Source organism: Vidua chalybeata, chromosome 8 (assembly GCF_026979565.1).
Source record: "Vidua chalybeata isolate OUT-0048 chromosome 8, bVidCha1 merged haplotype, whole genome shotgun sequence".
Taxonomy (NCBI): domain Eukaryota; kingdom Metazoa; phylum Chordata; class Aves; order Passeriformes; family Viduidae; genus Vidua; species Vidua chalybeata.
The window spans coordinates 18626309-18638478 of NC_071537.1; the positions used below are offsets into that span (position 1 = coordinate 18626309).

General features: G+C 41.1%; 1 protein-coding gene across 1 annotated transcript in view; it reads left to right on the plus strand.

The window, feature by feature from the left end:
- Positions 1–10653, plus strand: part of LOC128791790 (WASH complex subunit 2A-like) — a 36896-nt gene extending 26243 nt beyond the window's left edge. The window contains exons 26-31 of the mRNA XM_053949681.1: positions 853–969; positions 2484–2546; positions 3229–3441; positions 5603–6205; positions 6832–7006; positions 10170–10653. Coding sequence (XP_053805656.1) covers positions 853–969; positions 2484–2546; positions 3229–3441; positions 5603–6205; positions 6832–7006; positions 10170–10306 — 1308 coding nt within the window. The 3' untranslated portion in view covers positions 10307–10653. The remainder of the gene's footprint in view (positions 1–852; positions 970–2483; positions 2547–3228; positions 3442–5602; positions 6206–6831; positions 7007–10169) is intronic.
- Positions 10654–12170: the final 1517 nt, after the last annotated feature.

The following is a 12170-nucleotide window of genomic DNA, read 5'->3' on the forward strand; positions in this document are numbered from 1 at the left end:
TTCCTGGTCCAGCATGGGGTCCTTCCCACAGTTCTCCATGAACTTCTCTAGCCTAAGTCAATCCCACAGGGTCATTCTTCCATGGGGTGCAGTACTTTGGGCATAGCCTGTGCTGACCTGGGTCCCCCACAGAGTCACAAGTCCTACCAGGAGACCTGCTCCACTGTGGGCTCCTCTCCCATGTTTCTGCAGGTCCCTGCCAGGACCCAGGCCTCCTATGGGTTCCCAGCCTCCTCTCAGGTACACACCTACTCTGGCTGGGTCTCCTCTACGGGCTGTGAGTGAATTTCTGCACTCGTGTAGATCTCCATGGGCTACAGGGGCACAGCTGCTTCACCATGGTCTCCACCACAGGCTGCAGGGGAATCTCACCTCTGGTGCCTGGAGCACCTGCTCTCCTTCCTTCTGCACTGACCTTGGTGTCTGCTGGGCTGTTCCTCTCCTGTGTTCTCACCCCACTTTTTTCTGCCTGCAATTACAGCTGTAAAATATCTTTTTTTTTTTTTTTCTTAAATATAACAGAGGGGTTACCACTGTTCCTGATTGACTCAGCCTTGGCCAGCAGCCATCTTTGGAACCACCAGGGATTGGCACTGCTAGACATGGAGAAAGCTTCTACCAGTTTGTCACAAAATTCACCCCTGTAGCTCCCCACCACTGCTACCAAAACCTGGCCATGCAAACCAAATACAACTATGCACAGCAGGATCAAAAGATGTGGCCAGTTTTCTGTTCAGTTAAAAGCAAGATTTTAAAAATTTTTGTTTATGTTATTTTGGGGTTTTGTTTTTTGGATCTGCAAACCATGCTTTTTACCCCATTCATGTTGACTTGTTCCCATAATGCTTTCAGAAAATGGCCGAGAAGAAAACTCTTCAGACCAGTGTTGGCCCTTCTTCAATGAGCAATAACCTAGAAAATGCTTCAAGTGCCAAGCAAGATGAGACTCTGAAGGCAGCAACTACAGAGGCAAGTACTTAAATCTTGTGCCTTGAACAGCATGCAAAGAAAAAGGAGATCATCCTGTTTTAAGTGTCTTGGAAAGATGAAAAGTAATGCCTGGATTCACTGGCTGCCAGGCAATGTGTGACCAAAATACTCTGCTTATCAGCAGGTGCACTGTTAGTAGCCAGAAGTTTAAATGTTATTGATGTTTTATTCATTGTACACACACATTTCACTTTAAAAAGTGAAATGGCAGTGAAGAGCTACACCCTAGGCCAGATTGTACTGAAAATGAGTTGTTTCTTCTTCTCTGAAGTGCCAGTCTGTTGGGGTTAATGTAATCTTTAAAGGTAGCCTTTCTCAGAAAGGAGATCAGGGCATGCAGCACAAATCTGTGTCAGTTGAGACTCCTATCTTGCCGTTAATCTTGCAGAATCAGGAGTCTCTGGGAGAGATGATCTGGACCAGAGTTCTGGCCTGTGTCTCACCAGAACTGCTTGAGGGCTTTCATGTGTACAAGATTAGCTTTTTGTTGTAGGGAGTGGGAGTTGTTTTTTCTCCCCTGGGCTGAAGAACACAAAGCACGCCTGTAGGGCCAGTAATTAGCATGTCTTCCCTTTTTGTAAAGTGTTCCTTGAAGGTTAGAACCAGGCTCATCTTCCTGGTTTTTGTAGCTACTGACAGCCTGCTATAGGAATGGTTTCAGCCTGTCTGAGGTTAAGCTGAACACCACATGCAATTAAGTAGAGAACAGTCTCCTCAGATACTAGGATTCTTTTGTCATGCTTACTTCAGCCTAGCTGAAGGAGCTCTGACTGCCCAGTCATACCAAAAGCAGTATTACCTAGCTCACAGAACCATGCAGATTACAAACTTGTGGAGAGCAAGCCCTGGGAAGTGCACCTTAGCTGATTTGATTAATTCCTTGAGTCCTACAATTGACCCAAGTCTTGAGACCAAACAGCTGCTCTTGCTCTTTTAGCCTAGTCTTCTTTCTAGCACTACTGGCCTGTTTTTTTCAGAGGAACACTCACTTCTCTGAAGCTGTTTTCCTTGAAGTCTGAGTGGAACAATTTTGAAGCTCTCTTGGCTTCCATGTGGGCTTCATTGAAGTCTGTAGCCCTGTTACAGCCAGTTACAAAGAAAAGTTAGATCATTGCCTGGCAATATGGCTTCAGAGGATTTTAGGGAATAGAATAAGCAAGGAGAGAGAAGGTAGCTGTCCTGATTTGATTTGACTAGTGGTGGCAGTGGCCTGGAGAAGCTGGATGTTGTTCAGTTACCGTAGCAAAGTATAATATTGGATAGAAGGACAGGTGAATTGAAATCTGGTAATGAAGATGGGGCCATGACATGTGGGAAACTGAAACAGAAAATTTAGTGACTATAGCTCTAATGGTAGAATGTGATGACAACAAGGTATCTTCAGAAGAAATTGGTAAGCAATTAGCTGCTTTGTATACATGTATTAAAATGAAAACAATGGTCTGGTTGATAACAACTTGTCAACTTGTTTAATCCAATGTAATTTTGTGCAGAAATCTACAGGTCCTGTTCCCATTAAAACCAAAGAGCCTTCATCTCGGATTGGAAAGCTACAAGTAATTAACTTTACTGGCACTTTAACTTAAAAAAAAAAAAAAAAAATCTTCCTTGCCTCACTGATAGCTTTCCCTGAACCAAAATCTTATTGCTTCCTTACCTTATTCTTGCAACATTATTATTTTTCTTTCAGATGGCATACTTTTGATTGCTTTTTCTGTATTGCATGTTTAATATTATTTCTTCCTTCTGTTTCAGTCCTGACTCTAAGCAGCACTATTTACTCATGTTGGGGGGGCAGAGGGTGGGCTCCTCTTTGATGCTATTGTTCTTAGCACTATTAAGTATTTTTAGAGACTCTTAGAGGGGACTATGGTTATGTTCCTTTTCTGACACAAAATGTCTAATAACTGTCTATATCACAGTACCATTCAAAGTCAGAACCATTGTCTCCTCAGACAGAATATTGAGCTACATAGGTGTTTGGTCTGGCATAACTTGACCCTGCTGTTCCTGAAGCTCTTACACAGAATAATAGTATTGACCACGCCAGTTTTAGTGAGACAGAGCTTGTGGAGACACAGAAGTTCTTAGGTCTGAGAAAAGCCAGGTACTTCAGAAGTAGAACTTGAATGCTGAGATACACTAGTTCTTGCTGCTTCTCTGGGGCCATGCCTACTCTGGAGCAGTAGTAATGTGATCTCTTTTTGTGTGTATGTTTTTGTTGTCTCTGTTTTGTAGGCTAACTTAGCTATTAACCCTTCAGCCTTACTACCTGGTGCAATGCCTAAGGTTTCCAGTGTCAAGTCCCCTTTACCAGTGCTGGACACTCCATTACATGAGCCCAAGGAGGTGCAGAACAGTGAAGCCTTCTCTGCTGCAGGAAGCAATGAAGAGCTCGGCGTAAGCTTTGATCAGCCCATGCAAGCAGACACCTTGCACAACGCCAATAAGGTAACCTTGGTATTTAGGATAAGAGGAAGAGGGATTAAAAACACAGTCTGTCCTCGTGCAGGAGTTTGTTTTGGTATGCAAGTTCTGCTAACAGTGTGGTTTATCTGAATCTAAATGGGAGTGTGAAAATCTAATCCCCTCTCACTTCCGTGGATCACTGAAGAGGAAGTCTAGCTTAGCACCTATACTTAGCTCAGTGAGGGGCTTATGCATATACCTGGTGCCTTTTAAAGTACATGAATACCTTTTCCAAATACTGGATTTCCCTGTTGGTTGAAGGTGTGTTAGCATAACATCTTGTCCTATCCCAGGAGACACCAACCTAAAAAAAATATTCAAAAGACGTCTTGCTAGGCTAACTATAAAACAGGTTACAGGCAGCTGCTTTGACAAGTGATCCAGAACACATCACTGCTGTAGGTTGACCTTTACCTCCTCTGTGGATAAAAATGACATGCTGTACTGAACTGTAACTCTCAATTATTTTTCAAAGAAAACTTTTGTTTTCACAAAGGAAAACAAAAAGAAGTGTTACAGCTTTTGAAGTGGCAAATCTCTGCCTCCCGACTCACTTGTTTTTCACTCACACTTTCTACTTTATGGACTGCAAAAGGCATATTCTAATTAAAGAATAGTGGTTCTTTAGTGGTTCTTTAAAAAAAATGGAAGTGTCAGCCATGTAGTTAAGATTTCATCTAGGTGCCTATGATTTTGTAAGTCTGTGGGGTTTCCTGAGAGCAACAGTTTAAGATAACTTAAAACCTTTGATTCATTCTTCCTATAAGGCTGATGAGGCTGTTCATGACTAGATGAGTAGCAGAGATGATGTGGCAAGATGCAGCAGCCACCAACAACCGTGGCTGACATGACCCCTTGGTGACAGATGGGTTTTGAAGCTTGTACATCAGCCTGGTGTGTTACTATGTAGGCATAGTTGTTTCCAATAGCAGCATGTTCCAAGAGAGAAAGCTCTCTATTGTGAAACTTTTAAATAGATAGGCCTGCAAAGAATAGACTGCCTGTAGCTGCGTATTATCAACCTTGAATGTTCATTTTAGTGTAGTGATGATGCATGTTTTTTACAGAAGGAATCTGAGAAGAAGCATCTTGGTAACTCTACAGTGAATGCTTTTTGTGGCTCAGGTTAGATGCTGTAATTTTGGCATATCATTGCTTCTTCAACCTTTCAAGTTTGAGTGTAAATATATCCAGTCAAATGCACTTTTTTCCAATGGCTGGAACAAAGCAACCTGCCCAGCATTCTGTATGCCCTTTCAAAGAACAGTGCATGAAGCAATTAACAAAAGGGAAGAAGAGTTGTAGTGATCCATTTCTTACCCATGTAAATACTCCTGTCCATGTGGGATAGGGGAGAGGCTGTAATGGAAATTTGCAGGGGGCTTCCTTAAAAGCGGCAAGTAACTGCAATAGGTTATACATAAAATGAAATTGCGTGGAAAATATAATTAGTCATGGCTTGAACTGCACTGCAAAAGCCCCTATGTGGCAAGCACATTTCTCTCTCTCTCAAGATTTTTTATTGAGGTGCACAGAGAGAAATGAAAGAGAAAACAATTTCTATTTCTGCTCCTTGTTTTTCTCTTGTAGAATGTGTTTAGAGAATTGTTTACCCAGAGTGAGCGCTTAGTTAGATCATGGTGGATTGTTTGGGCCTGAGAGCCAATCAGATCCACCTGTGTCTAAGCTCTAGCGAACAGAGTCACAAGTTGTGAGTTAGATATAATAGTTAGAGAAAGTAGCATGTAGTATTTAGTATCCTCTTTTATATAACATATTAATGTATTATAGCATAATTATAATAAAGCAATCATTCAGCCTTCTGAAATAGAGTTAGACATCATCATTCTTCCCATTAGGTTCGCCGACATCTACAACACCCCTAGATTAGCAAGATAACAGGCTGACTAAGGAATTACCTAAAGCCAAGGGGCTAGATTGGCTTGCTGACCTGTTGTGACTCTATTTGTGAGTGCTATTGCTTTTGTACACCAGTTCCACCACTGTGGAATGACTAAGGGCAGCAAATCAGAAATCCTGGGTTATATTTCTAAATCTTTCTTCAAACTACTCCAAGCTTGAATGTCCTGTGGGCCTTTTTCCCTGTGTATGACTCTGCTTTGCTTTTTCTCCTTCCTTACAGACCAGGATCAGGGTTCCAGGGAAGCGCAGACCCCCTAGCAGAATGGCGCGCCGTCTGGCTGCCCAAGAGGCTGAAGTGAGTGAGGAGATGGATGCTACTAAAGAGTCACAATTCTCTCTACCAAAACAAATGTCAGCAGTAGTGAACATAAAGGAGCCTCTTGCTGTTGAAGCAGAGTCCAAGGAAAATGGCTTTCGCTCTAGCTTGTCACTACCAGTTCACAGCAGTGTTTTGTCTGCTGGGACAAACAAACTCCTTCCTCCAGAATCCACAGAAAATGGGGATGATCTGTTTGAGTCCGAAGACCTTTTTGCAAGCAGCTCAACATCCAGACCAGCTGCACAATCAAAGTTGAAGGAGGGAATGCCAGACAGTATGGCTAACAAACCCGTAAAGGGCAGGGAGAAAAAGCCTGATCTGGGTGATCAGGATAGCAATGATCTCTTCCAGCCTGTACAACAAAAGTCTTCAACAAAAAGCAGCCCTATACCTTTTTTGGAGGAAGAGGAAGATTCTCTCTTCACCTCTCAAAAAACTGGAAAAAAGGAGTTAAAATCTGCTGTCTGCCAAGCAGTTGACCCTACTGCCCAAGATATCTTCGAGGTAATGGCTGAACCTGCCACATTGTTTTGTTCCCCAGCTCCATATGTAGACCCCTCTAATTTAGGCTTACTGGAGGCTGCTGAATAGGATGGGGTGTGCAGGATAAGGGAGCGAAGTAAACTCTCAATCCTGCTTCACTGCTGGGATATAGAAACTCTTTGGTTGTTCAGCCCCTAACTAGCAGCAGTAGTTTAAAAGATGGAGCCTTAACACAGAGCAGGCATGCACTGAATGTGCTGTAACAACTTTACCTTTTTCAGAATAAGAAGGTATTTGGTTCTTATTTGTTAACTGTCTGTTCAATTCCCAGCAACTAAATAACACTTTTTAAAAAAGGAATAAAATTGGTGGGTTGGGCACTTGATACAGGCCTCTGTGTGCTGTATTTGACCTGTGTACAATCCACTACTAAGGCACTTCTGCCAAGTCCCCCATGAGGAAAAGGGTCTTAAACTTCTTGCTAGTAAGGTTGGCAAAGACCTCTCAGATTGCTGAGTTCAACCTTTGTCTGATAAGCCCAGGAAACCCAAGTCTTCTTAACATCTCAGCTGCTGTGTACAGTTAATTTGACTATTCTCTTGAAGTGTGTTCTGGATTGATGAGATCTTTCTATATTTTTCTCCAAGGATGATATATTTGCTACTGAGGCAATTAAGCCAGTGACCAAAATGAAAGAGAAAATGCCAGAGACAAACCTGTTTGATGATAACATTGATATTTTTGCGGATCTAACTGCAAAACCAAAAGAAAAGAAGACCAAAAAGAAGGTGGAACAAAAATCCATATTTGACGATGATATGGGTAAGTGTATGTATTAGCAAAATATTGCTACTTGTCTTGTAATATTGTCCTGAGTTGCATTCATCTAAGATGTTTTAGAATCCTCTGCTTTCTTTTACTTTTCAACTTCTCTGAAATCTCTGGTCATCTTTGGATTTTAACCTTGGATGAGAACTTTCTAGATTTGTAGAACTAGCATGGCATTAAAGTGGTTTAGGAGAGAGTATAAAATTGTTCTGAGAAGAAGTTTAATTCCTGTAGGGAATTACTTCAGACAAGTTTCTAAGAGACTCATCTCATGTTGTTATGGCTCCGAGACAGATTCCGTATTTCAATTTGCACAGCTTTATGTATGGTACTTTCAGGTAAGTCACTGATACGAACAAACTAGCATCTCTGTCCATCCCACCTGCACTATTGTGTTAACTGCCTTGAAGCCCAGAAGCTTTTGTTTACATTCATGTATTCAGGAGAATTTACAGATATTACAGCTGAAACCAAATGTTTGCTATGTAAAATTTGTTGGAAAAACAGCAAGTAGTAATGTGAAATGATGCACCAAGCATGCTCCTTTCTTCTCCATCAGCAGAGATGCTGAAAGTAATGTGATTCTCAACTGTGTCTGTTCTCAGGCTCTTCATGTTCATAGCTCTTTGAGATTGAATGTATTTCTTTTCTAAGACAAATTTTTTTCTCTAGCTTTGCTTCTTGTAAGTCTTCATTCCCTCTGACTTACCCTAATTGAACCTGACTTACTAAGACTGCTGCTACGTACTCTCTAGCCTGATGGCTGAAGTCTGTAAATGTGCTAGAAAACTTGCTGGAGAATGAGCATCTTGAGATTTCAAAATCTTCTTGATAGATATAAAAAATAAGACTTACAGGTTTGTTAGGAAGATATTTGAAATATATATTGGATGATTTTTTTAAAAATCTTGTTTTAGTAATTTACATTTTTTCATGTAGTCTATAGTAAGTGAAAGAATTTGCCAAGCAGTTACCCCTTCCAAATATTCAACAGAAAAATCTGAACTGAATGTTGAAAAAAACAGTTGTAGAGTGCCACTTGAAAATGAGCCACAACAGAATCTGTTGTTTGTACTTCCACTTTTGACATCGTCTCTGGTGCTAGAGCTTTGTGTTTGATGTCACAGCTGATCTTGATGCCTATTGCACCTAAAGCACCCGCATCTGCTAGACTTCATCTTCCTGTAGAGTGGTGACTGTTCAGTGGTACAGCCACAGGTATGCAGCTCCTTAGGGCCCATGGAGCTCCAGAACACCAAAAGGAGCTCCAGAACACCAAAAGGAGCTCCAAAACACCAACAGGAGAGCAGGGAGATGTTCCGCAGTAGAGTTGTGGAACTGGCACTTGCCTACGTTTCACATTAAGGGCTGGTTTAAGTGATCGTGGCAGCACTTTTACAGAGCTGTATGTTGTTGTCTTAGGAGAACCTTTCTGCTGCAAATGAAACAGTAAATTTCAGCTGCAGTTTGAGGGGTGTGAAGGCTGTAGGCTGTTTTCTTTTGTGCTACCATACTTTCAGTCACTAGAGTCCTCAATCACCTTATAGCTGATGTCACCTCTGCCTGTCTTCAAAATGGTGACTGATCTTTCTTGCACTCTGATAAATACTGTTTTCCCTGTTGTGTTCTTTAAGCCCCTTTGTAAAAAATGGGAGTGATACCTCTACTGCTCATGGCAGTCACTGTACTTCCCCTCTTCTGTAAAGCTAATCCATGTGATAGCTTCTTGCTTTGGAGTGATGCCAATAGGGGATTACTCTATTTTGCTGCCTTTCTAAACTGCTCTTGTGCTGAAATGTGGTCCTGGATTATTCCTGTGTAATCCCTATGACAGTACCAGTCACATGCTGAATTTGAAATAGTAAGAAGAGACAGGGAAACTACATTTTGATAGACCACATTGTGCTTGGCCTCTGCTCAAGGTTAGGCTACATGCTGAAGATTGAAATACTAGTTTTTACACTCTGGACTAGTAATTCACAGAATATTCTGAGTTAGAAGGGACCCACAAAGATCATCAAGGCCAACTCTTACATGAATGGTCCATATGGGGATCAAACCCACAACCTTGGTGTTATTAGAGCCATGCTCTGACCAGCTAGACTAAGTGGCTATATTAACCTCTATATAATACCCATGTTTTCTTAATAGGGATTCAAGACCAATTTTGTGCTATTTACCCTGGCCTTGTGAATCACTAGTGACCCTCCTATCTAAGTCTTGTAATTTTTTGGTTTTATACTCCAACTGCATAATCTGAATATCCTAAATTTCTTAGTTTAGAGTACGAGATACACTATTGTGTACACTCAGGAAACCTCATGGCAACCCCTCAGCATGTGTATGGTAGCAGCTTCATCTCTTTCATGAGCATAGTCCTAAACACAAGCAGTTCTAGACACAGCAAGATCTGCAGGACTGTGAGCTCTGCAGCTGACACAGGCTATCTGTGTTGGATATTTTAATTTCTATGTATTGTTGTCCTCTGCCTTAATGGCAGTGTGATATTTTTCCACTTTGTGATCCTAGTTATTCACAACAGATATGCTTGTATTGAGGAAGGTGGTGGGAGACCGTGATTCTAGACTGTAGACAGATTTCTTGAATATTCATCAGGATGGTGGTTATAGCTGTCTGCCTCCTTGCATCTTAGCAATGGTCTGTTCTCAGGGGATTTATAATATTTTCTTACTGTGCTGTAGATTAGAGTCATGGTTAGTGAGTATCACCACAGTAGTTGCTAGAAACTACCATCTTTTCCTCTTCTGATTAGCAACAAGCTCACAGCTCTTGGATCTCTCAGGTTCCTCAGACACTAATGTTCTGTATAAGAGGGATGTTATCTGGGACTTGCATGATAGAATTTATTGTGGAGCTTTAATTTATTAGTACTTAAAAAATGCTTATGAGAGCCTGAACATGTTAGAAAATACAAGTACTATGCTGTCTACTAAGAAGAAAAAAAAAATCTTAACAGCTAACAGCTCCCACATATGTCCTTACAAATGCATCCAGAATTGCAAGTAGCAGGAAAGCATTTGTTTATCACAGAATGTCCTTGGCAGTCACTGCTGTGTGATGGAGTCTCTTGTGTACAATGTTGCTTCTGTTTAGTAGTTACTTCTCATTAAAATCTAATTTTTGTTCCCCTCTTTAGATGATATCTTCTCTAGCAGCCAAGTCAAGATACCTACTCCTAAAACCAGATCTTCCCAAGCAGCCTCAGAACCAAAATCTGAAAGCAAGATCCTGAGCACATTTGATGACCCGCTGAATGCCTTTGGAGGCCAGTAGTCAAGGGGATGTGTTGCAGAGAAGCAGCCTTCCTTAGCCCTGTCCAGTACTAATAGTCTGGATTCTCTAATTCAGTAGAACTGGAATGAGATGGACATGGATATTTAAATGAGATTACCCATTTAAAATGGTTAGTATTCTCTTGTGCTAGTCTAACTCTGCTAAATTATATATTTTTTAAAAAATACAGTAACCTCCTGCTATCATGTTTCCATGGTGCCGAGATGAATACAGCTTGTGCAATACCTGCAATGAAGTAATCTATTATATAAAGTATAGTTTGTTTTATTGAACAGATCTATAGATAAAATAATTGATAAATAGTAAATGGAGTCTGTTAAACTTGATCTGTCTGCATATCTTACTTTCCTCTTTACCTCTTGCTTAGAACATGTGCATCATGACTTGAAAGCTACCAAAACCACTACTATGCCTTGTCTGGGTCTGCTGCCACCTACTGAGCTAATGGGAGGGTAAGGCTGGGTTCAGTAACAGGTACAGCTTCTCTTACAGAATGAAGCAGTTAGGAAATCTCAGAGCAGGACTTGACACCAGTTCTAATGGGGTATTTCATATAGGCAGCTAATGTGGGCTATAAAAATAACAACAGTTAATGCTTCTCTGCCAGGAAAAGTGTGTTACTAATGAGCACTGAGTGGTCCATGAAGACAATAGAAACCTAACAGTGTCTTCTGTTCAAGTTGTAGGCCATTAAATGAGATTTTTTCACCTGCATGGAGCTGCCAGTGTTTTGCAAATAACAGTTTTCACAAAGTCCATCTGTACAGAGCATGCTTGGTCTCTTCCAGGCTGACAAGCCTATGCACATATTTTATGGAAAGACTCTCTTGTGCCTAAAGGCTTGCTGTCTGCTTTCCCTTCTCCTCCATAACACAGTGTAAGCTGTATACAGGAGGTTGCTACTCTGGAATCCCTGTAACTGTGGAATGTATTTGGTCTAACTTTGCTTTCTGTATTTTCTAGAGTCCCTCCTGAAACAGATGCCATTAACCATACTTGATACCCAGTGGTAGACACTTGCTCTCCTGCATGCATACAAGCAGAGCAAATGCATAAATGCAGGGGGATCAAATGTTTATTTTATTATATAAGCAACTGCTTGCAATTCTGACTAGATTCACTGCTTTTGTGATAGTGACTACGTTATCTCGGACTCTTAACACTGTTCTGCTCCAAATTTAAAGCATGTGCTCAGAGGACTTCTTTGATATCAACTCCCACTTGCACTGAAGCCCTCATTCTGAGACATCTGCTACAGTCTCTTGTTTCTCAAGCTGAATTTCCTTTATCAGGCACAGTAAATACTACAGCTGAAATATCTAGTACTAATGAGGGTAAAGCAGAAGGAAAGGTTGGAAGGATAAAGGAGAAACATGATGTATTGATTTGCACCATAGGTGGGCCTGGCAATGATTCATGTTAAGTGGGGGGGAAGCTGAGAGTAGCAGCTTGAAAAAGAGTGTGGGGGCTATTTGCAAATGGGTGTCTGCAGTGAAAGCACTTGAACTTTATTTATAGGCATTACATCTGCTGCATATGCCTGATACGTGATTTGGACTGCTTCTTTACTCCTTTCTTCTGTGCATAGACGGGCTTCAAAGATAAGATGATGAAGAAAAAGATGGTGAATTCTTCTGTTTCTTATCTGCATCTTTCTTCTTGGCCCTTCACGTTAATAACTTCTATTAACATTGCAAAGAGGGCTGCTCACAAGCTAAAAACCCTAAGGGCCAAAAACTCTTGGAGTAGGAAAAAAAGAAAGCTCCTGCCTTAGTGTTTCCTAAACTTTCATGTGAAAGCTCAGCAGAGAAAAGGTCTTCATAGTGCAAGTTTTAGTTTTTTG